This window comes from Eschrichtius robustus, chromosome 16, assembly GCF_028021215.1.
Source record: "Eschrichtius robustus isolate mEscRob2 chromosome 16, mEscRob2.pri, whole genome shotgun sequence".
Taxonomy (NCBI): Eukaryota; Metazoa; Chordata; class Mammalia; order Artiodactyla; family Eschrichtiidae; genus Eschrichtius; species Eschrichtius robustus.
In genome coordinates this window covers 69,419,217-69,426,739 of record NC_090839.1, presented here as the reverse complement: position 1 = coordinate 69,426,739, position 7,523 = coordinate 69,419,217, and the positions used below count along the sequence as shown (strand labels likewise).

The 7,523-nt window shown below is 51.8% G+C and overlaps 1 protein-coding gene across 1 annotated transcript; it reads left to right on the top strand.

Moving 5' to 3' along the window:
* The first annotated feature begins 437 nt into the window (after positions 1 to 437).
* On the top strand, positions 438 to 7,236 carry ITPRIPL2 (ITPRIP like 2). The gene has a single exon (XM_068524203.1). It carries the CDS (start codon positions 990 to 992, stop codon positions 2,586 to 2,588), a length of 1,599 nt encoding a protein of 532 aa, XP_068380304.1. The 5' UTR covers positions 438 to 989; the 3' UTR covers positions 2,589 to 7,236.
* The last annotated feature ends 287 nt before the right edge of the window (positions 7,237 to 7,523 follow it).

Below are 7,523 nucleotides of genomic sequence, written 5' to 3'. Positions count from 1 at the left end.
CTTCTCTTTCGGTTTCCTGTTTTCAAAAGGCCGTAAGCTTTATGGAGGGCAGAAGCCTTGTCTATTTTGTCAACTGCTATTTCGCCAGCCCCTGGTCTCCTGCCTGGCACATAGTAGGTGCTCAGTAGATACTGGTTTGAATGAAGGACAGCGGCACACTGGCAAGGGCAGCTTCCGTTCCAGGGCCTGCCACGCCACCACCACCACGCCACCACGACTTGCTGGGGGGGGCGGGGGATGGACGGTTTCGTCGTGCGCTCTTTTCCCCTCCTTTCAATTTCCCAGTGTAACTTTGTGTGAATACAACTGCAGAAGCTCCCTGGACACGGCTACCGCCCCGCAATCAGAGCCTTCCTGGTTCTGCCTTCGGGGAGGGAGGATAGGGGTGGCCCGCGGGAGGCCAGTTGCCAGCGCGTCCTGAAGTCCCTCCCGCCGCCTCGCGTCGCTTTAAGGCGGAGGCCCGGGAGGGGGCCGACCCCGCCCGCCCGCTCGCCTCGCGGCTCCAGACTTCGGCATTTCCTCCCCGCTAGCTGGCGCGGCCTCGCCTCCCCTCGGAAGAGGAAACTCCCGTGGCCGAGTAACGGGAACAAGAGCGGAGGGGAGCAGCGGGGGACTCCGGGGACCCACGGCGCCGGGAGGGCGGCCCGGGGTAGGAGGCGAGCGCAGCGGGACCAGAAGCTGGCCGAAGGCGGCGCGCCGGGGAGCGGGGCGGGGAGGGCCGCCGGGCCGGACGCAGCGCGCAGTCGGCACGGGGCGCGGCCGGGAGCCGGAGCGTGCAGGGCGGGCCGCTGCTGGAAGGAGCGCTTGAGCTGGGAGAGGAGGCCGAGCTGGAGGGCTGCTTTCCCCGGCCCTGCGACGGGGTCGCCGCCGCGGAGGCGAAGGAAACCGGGACAGCGGGGCTGCCCGGGCGCTGCGCGCATGCTGGGCCTGGGACGCCGCCGGGGCTCGCGCCCTGGGCTGCTCGGCCGCCACTGCCCCGGGCGCCCGGCATGTCGGTGCACTACACCCTGAATCTGCGCGTCTTCTGGCCCCTGGTGACTGGCCTGTGCACCGCCCTCGTGTGCCTCTACCATGTCCTGCGGGGAAGCGGGGGCGCCCGGACCGAGCCCCCCGAAGGCGCGGACGGCGGCTTCCCGCTGCTCAAGGTGGCCGTCCTGCTGCTCCTCGGCTACATCCTCCTGCGCTGTCGCCACGCTGTCCGGCAGCGCTTCCTGCCGGGGTCTCCCCGCCTGGGGGGCCACTCCGCCTTCTCTCCTAGACACTTACGAGAGCCCAGCCTCGACATCTTGCTGGAGAGTTACTACGAGCACGAGGTGCGCCTGTCGCCGCACGTGCTGGGCCACAGCAAAGCACACGTGAGCCGGATCGTGGGCGAGCTGGTGCGGGCTGGCCGCGCCCGAGGGTCCCCAGGCCCCATCCCCGGGGGAGCGCTGGCCTTGGCTTTCCGCGGAGATTTCATCCAGGTAGGCAGCGCCTACGAGCAGCATAAAATCCGCCGGCCCGACGGCTTCGACGTGCTGGTGCCGCTGCGCCTCCCTCCCCTGGTGGCGCTGGAGCCGCGGAGCCTGGGCGCGGAGCCCGCGCTGGCCCCAGCCTTCCACGGCTGCTTCGTGTGCGCGCTCAAGGCGCCGCCAGGGGCTTCCGGGGGCCACTGGCTCCGGGACTGCAAAGCCTTCGCCGACGGCTTCTGCGTGGATGTGCGCGGGCGGCGCCATCTCTCGGCTCCGCTGGTACTGCGCTGGTTTCAGTCGCACCTGCAGCGCTCCCTGGCCACCGTGCGCTACAGCCTGGAGGGGCGTTGTCGGGTCAGCCTGACCCCAGGCGGCCTGGAGCAGCCCCCCACCCTACACGTCCTGCCCTGCCGCACCGATTACGGCTGCTGCCGCCTTTCCATGGCCGTGCGTCTCATCCCTGCTGTCCACTTGGGTGACAGCGTCTTCCTGGTGGCCCCACCACCGCCACCCTCACCCGTCGGGCCCCTGTCGGAGCTCCCGGGAGGCCTGCGCGCCGATGCACTGTGGGGTGTGAACACAGCGCGCCAGGAGCAGAAGCTGCTGAGCTGGCTGCAGGAAAGGGCCCCTCCAGGTGCCTGCTACCTCAAGTGCCTGCAGTTGCTTAAAGCTCTGCGAGACCTGGGCGCCCGCGGGCTGGACCCGACGGCCGCCACCCAGTGGGGACGCATCCTATCCTCATACGTGCTCAAGACAGTGCTGCTGGCGGCGCTGCTACGCCAGGGGGCTCCCGCACAAGGCTGGGACGAGGCGCACCTGGGCGAGCGCTTGGAAGAGCTAGTACAGTTCCTCAGGGATTGCCTGCTGCGACGCCGTACACTCTTCCACTGCGTCCTGGGCCCTGGAGGGGCGGCCGCCGAGGTGGGCCCACTGCCCAAGGTACTGCGTGAAGCCACCCCGGTTGACCTCCTGGCCACTTTCGACAGGCAGGCCCGGGAACTCGCGGCGGCGCGGCTGCTGTCCACGTGGCGAAGGCTGCCCCAGCTCCTCCGGGCCTATGGGGGTCCCCGCTACCTTGCCAGGTGTCCCCCGCCCCGGAATCAGCGCCCCCAGGTGTTCCCTGAAGATGAACCATAAACCCTGCCAGAGCCCCGACCTGGCCTGGTGCTCCTGAAGCCTCACCCACCAGGTGGGGGTGGGGATGGCAGTGAAGCCAGTTTAAGGCAAGGAAGATGACCTGCGGAAGGTGTTGGAACGTTCAGAGGATGACATTTGGTGGCTTCAGCATCACCCCCTGGCTCCACAATCCAGATAGCTGTGGCATCTTTTTCACACCCACCAGAGTGTCCTGGGCAAGTTACGGAAAGACGTTCAACGTCAGCAGCTAAGAGTTGGTCCAAATGTCCGTTTGTGTGGAATGATTCTGTAGACGGATCCAGCTTTTAGGGAGGTTCAGTAAAGGAAGCAAGAACTAGCTGCAGGGAAAGTTCCCTCTGTCGGTTGTTTAGACAGATCTCTCTGGCCCCCAAATTTAAAGAAGCTAATGTTTTTTGACACAACTACTCGGTAGGTCCTGGGTTCCTGATTGTCTTTGTAAAAATCTGAATCTTTATCTACAACTGGAATTGTAGTTCTAGAGGCTCATGTTCTGAAGAACATAGTTTCCACTGTTCAAATTGATATTAATGTATTTTTTAAAGGGTCCCATCACGGGTGTTTGACAGGATTGTGAAGAATTAAGTCACAGGCGTTGAAAGGCAGTCAAGAGTTGGTTAGTGAAACTTCCAGAGCATGTAGCACTGTATTTTGATCATTTCTTTCATTTTGTGGTAATTGCTAGTGCCAAGTGTGGCATCTGAAAGGGAGGCCAGTTACATTGACTATTAAGAAATGTGCAGTCTTGAGGAACAGGCTTGCTCAACAGCCCTCCAGGCACGCGCTGGGATGTACACCAGTCAGCGCTTCATTGAGCGCCTGCTGTGAGCCAGGCACGGTGCAGAATGGCAACAGGATACGTGCTTCAGACAACACTGGTGAGGGCATAAAACATGTTGGGTCTCGAAAAAGATGTATTGATATTTCACTCTTTGCCTAGCAAGATGTCTCGCCAGGGCTTGCTGCTGGCTGGAGACAGAAACCTTTTTTTTTTTGTTTTAAGTCTTTTTAGCAAACTCCTTTGCATGGAGATTTCTTTCTGAGTTTAATGAGATAATGAAGAGGCAATGCCTGCTTTCAGCCAACGCTCAGTGATCCTCCGTGGTTGGGAAGTTTTGCTCTCATTGCCCAAGCAGCCTTTAAGTGGCCCGAAGCCCACCTTTGAGGAGTGGTTGATTCAGCACAGGTCTTGCAATGCATTTCACTTAGAGTTCTGTATCTTGGGCTCTGTGCTTGAAGATCAGTTATTTCCCAATCAGCTGACAGAGGAGAAAGACAGCAGAAGAGGGCAAGTTAGGGGGAGATGGAGGGAGACAGCCTTTGTCAGCTGTCTGTTCTTTCTTCTCTTTGGGCATAAATATCACCAGGCTGGGTGTATTTTGCAGCTAGCGCATTCTGAAATCCCTCCCTGTCCTCCCAAATTTCTAACAGCTCTCAGTTGCATCAGTCGACCTAAGACTCAGTTGAAGTTTAGAATGGTCCATCATCTGCTGAATAGAAAATGCAGCCAGTCCCAGTGATATACTTTGGGATTTTTTTTTTTTAACAGAGACTCTTAAAGGTAAAACTTGGAAGACAGAAGTAGCCACATGAATTGGGCCATTGTTTAATTTCTGAGCTATTTTGAGGGAACTCTTTAAACTTTCTTTCTTTAGGGGACCTACTTGGCCACTGTGGGGAAATCGTTGTGAATAAATGATTTATAGGGAATCCTTCTCATCAGAGCTGCAGAGATTTCTTATGTCCTTTGCAACCCTGGGCTGTAAGAGAAACAGTTGCAAATGTTGTGCTGTCTCTTTGAGGTTGTTTGGGGACATTTCCCCTTGATACCACAAAGTCATTCCTAGTTTTTGAGGTCAGTGTTAGGTCATAAGGTACTGCATTTAGCACAGGAATCAGTCTACCAACTTCCTGCAAAGATATAAACTGCACAGTGTTTTTTAAAATTATTTTTAAAATAAATTCCAAGAGTAGGTAGATCTTTATATAAATATATATTTATAATGTTTCCATACTCAGCTACAATTTCCCCTGTAGTTGGAGTGGGGGAAAGCGAGGCTATTAGAGGGATTATAAAGCTTTAAAAGCTGAATTTTCCAAATATTTCTAGCTGAGTTGATAGGTTCCTCTTATCTGAATAGCATTTTGAAGTTTGAATCTGGTAACATACAGTTCTTGTAGTTTCTTTGTGGGTTTTGTTTTTTTTTTTTTTTCAGGTTAATTATCCAAAGCCTCATCCATCCTCAAGATTTTTAAATTTTATTTTTTTTAATTAATGGGGCATTGTGTTTGTGAATTTTTAAAATATTAATGTTTTATTTAAATGCCATGCTGAGCAATTGTTCTCTGTACATGGTAACCAAAAACTTAGAGATTTCGATCAATTTTGATCAATGTTTAGTAATCCAAAACATGTACTGTGTACAAATAAAATAATATGGCATATTAGTCAGGTGTGATGGTTGCCCAAGGCACTTAAATTAAGCTCAATTCTGTATTTTGTTAGGGCTCCATCATGTCCTTGATCTGAAATATATACATTTTTGGTGTATACTTGGTACTGGAGATTCATATATGCAAATATTCTCATACAAGAAAGCTCAGAATTATTTGTGCTTTTAAAAAAAGATTAACTGTCTAGCCAGTGTCCGAAGAAAGTGTTTTGGGGAGATGACTCAGCCATTTTGCCTTAAGACACCCTTCAGCAACTCCCACTGACCAGTCTTGGGAGTCATCCCGGAATGCTCGTGGGCTGAGAGAAGGAGACTGTTTTTTTGCAAAATGAAACTGAAGCTAAAAGAAGGGACGATGTGAGCAAACCAAGAGAAATCCGAAGACTTCAGGAAGGAGGACTTAAGATGGACGTGTAAACGAAGAGCTGGGCAGAAGGGGAGATGGGGTGGAAATCTTATGAGGGTGCGAGAGAGGTCTGGGTTAGGAAACACATTTTCTAGATATGTGCTACTTCAAACCAGGGGTCGCAAACTCAGCAGCCTGCAGAAGCAAGGTAGGGAGGTAAATAAGAGAAGGGGTGGGTGGTGATGGGGGCTCTGCCCTCTTCAAGGGCCACATTGCTCAGCTCCATGCTGGGAAAAGGGTAGGGTGGGGCTGGAAATAGAAAAAAAAAAAAAATGAAACTTTCTGATTTTTAAACAACATAATTTAAAAATATCCAAAACACAAGTGGGCCCAAAAACACATTTGGTTGAGCCTGGGGGCCACCAGTTTGCGACCCCTGCCTTAGAAGGTAACCCCTCAAGTATGTATAAGGTTATTGTTATGGATATGATGTTGTTATACATGGTGGGCGGGGCATGATATTTCAAGTCTTTATCGCTCAGAGCTAAGCTTTATTGTAGAAACAAACCCCCCAAATTAACACGGCCACAGATAACACTTAACTCACAATTCCCGGAAGGATTCTCCACCCTGGACCCGTAGGAGTCAGATGGGACATCAGACCACTAGGGGTCAGCTCTTGGCATTTCCTTCCTGGTGAGTTGGGGCCAAACTCCTTGGCTCTGTCAGAGTCTGCAGGTGAGTAATCAGGAAGGATTGCAGAATAACTTGTTTTCTTCTTTATTTGTATTTTATTCTTATTTTTAAATTAATTATTTTTTTTTTAGTAGGTTCCTAGCCTTTGCAATGATGATTGGTGGCCGTGAACACCAGCAAAGCAGTGCTGGGTCTCCCAGCCAAGCTTCTTAGGCTTGTTACCAGCCCCAGTGCCAAGAGCACTGTTCTGATCATATGTTTCTATCCCTTTCTGACTCCGTGGCTCCCACCAAAACTGACATCCTAGCCTTCTGAAGGAATGAAACTAATAGCCTTCCAAAGTGTCTCCTTTAATCTCATGGAGTAAGTAAGTCACCTTTTCTGTAAAATGTGGCTTTTGACCGTGACGATGACTTATCGTATCCACGTGGAGGAAGGTTATTACCTCCCTCCCCAGTGGTGGGAAAAATGAACCTGGTGAACATTCCCAGTATTCCTTGGGAGGGAAAAAAGTTCAGTGTTATCATTGTGGCATTTGTTAGTTTTTATAAAAAATTGCATGTCTGTTTCTTAGACACTACTGTTTATTTTTTTCTGTACCTACATAGCACGTGATTTGGTGGGGATGAAGCAAGTACAAGCTGGGAGAGGACGAAGATGTATGTGATCATGCATACAGAGAGAACAGACTAAAACATGCAGCTAAATTATATGTAATCTGGTTTTTGAAGTATCAGATATTCAGGAGCATTTTTAGCACCCTTTGCTTAAAAAAAAAAAAAAAGTGCCTTGATTCAGTCACTTGACTTTAAAACATTCCTCTTATTTTACTGTTATTTTTAGTGTGGATCTTGACCCCAAACCGTGTATTATGATGCAGTCTATCGGCTACGGTCATAGCGTATGTTTTGTTCCAATAACAGAGACCAAAGAGGTGATCAAATATGGTTCAGCTGCTACAGTTGTGTGATTAAAAGACGTTCTAATCACACCAGATTTCCATGGCCCAAATAGTCGAGGCCGGCCATTTGTTTTCTATTTCAGGTTGGAGTAAATTTGCACTTTTAATCATATGGGTCATTTGGGGACCTTGTTCTTTCATACTTTGCTTTATTAATAAAGGAACTTGTAGAAACCTGTGGACTGAACATCAGATTTGGGGAGGGTTGTCGTCTTCCTGGAGGGCAGCCTGTGGCTACACTGGCTTGTGATTCCTTACACAGGCCCACCTGCTTTCAGTGAGTGGGTGTATGGGACTTTTTTCCACACAGCGAAGCTGGGACCATTGTACAGAATTGGCACTGTACACAGGTGGGAAAGGATGCCAGTTCATGGCTCTGTAGGCATCCTGGGGGCCTGCCTTCAAGGCTTTTTCTGACCGAGAACCTTCTGGCCCTGCCCCTCCTCTGTCACCCATCTCCA

Coding starts and splice junctions, on each gene's coding strand:
- ITPRIPL2 (XM_068524203.1), top strand. CDS start 990: ATGTCGGTGCACTACACCCTGAATCTGCGCGTCTTCTGGCCCCTGGTG.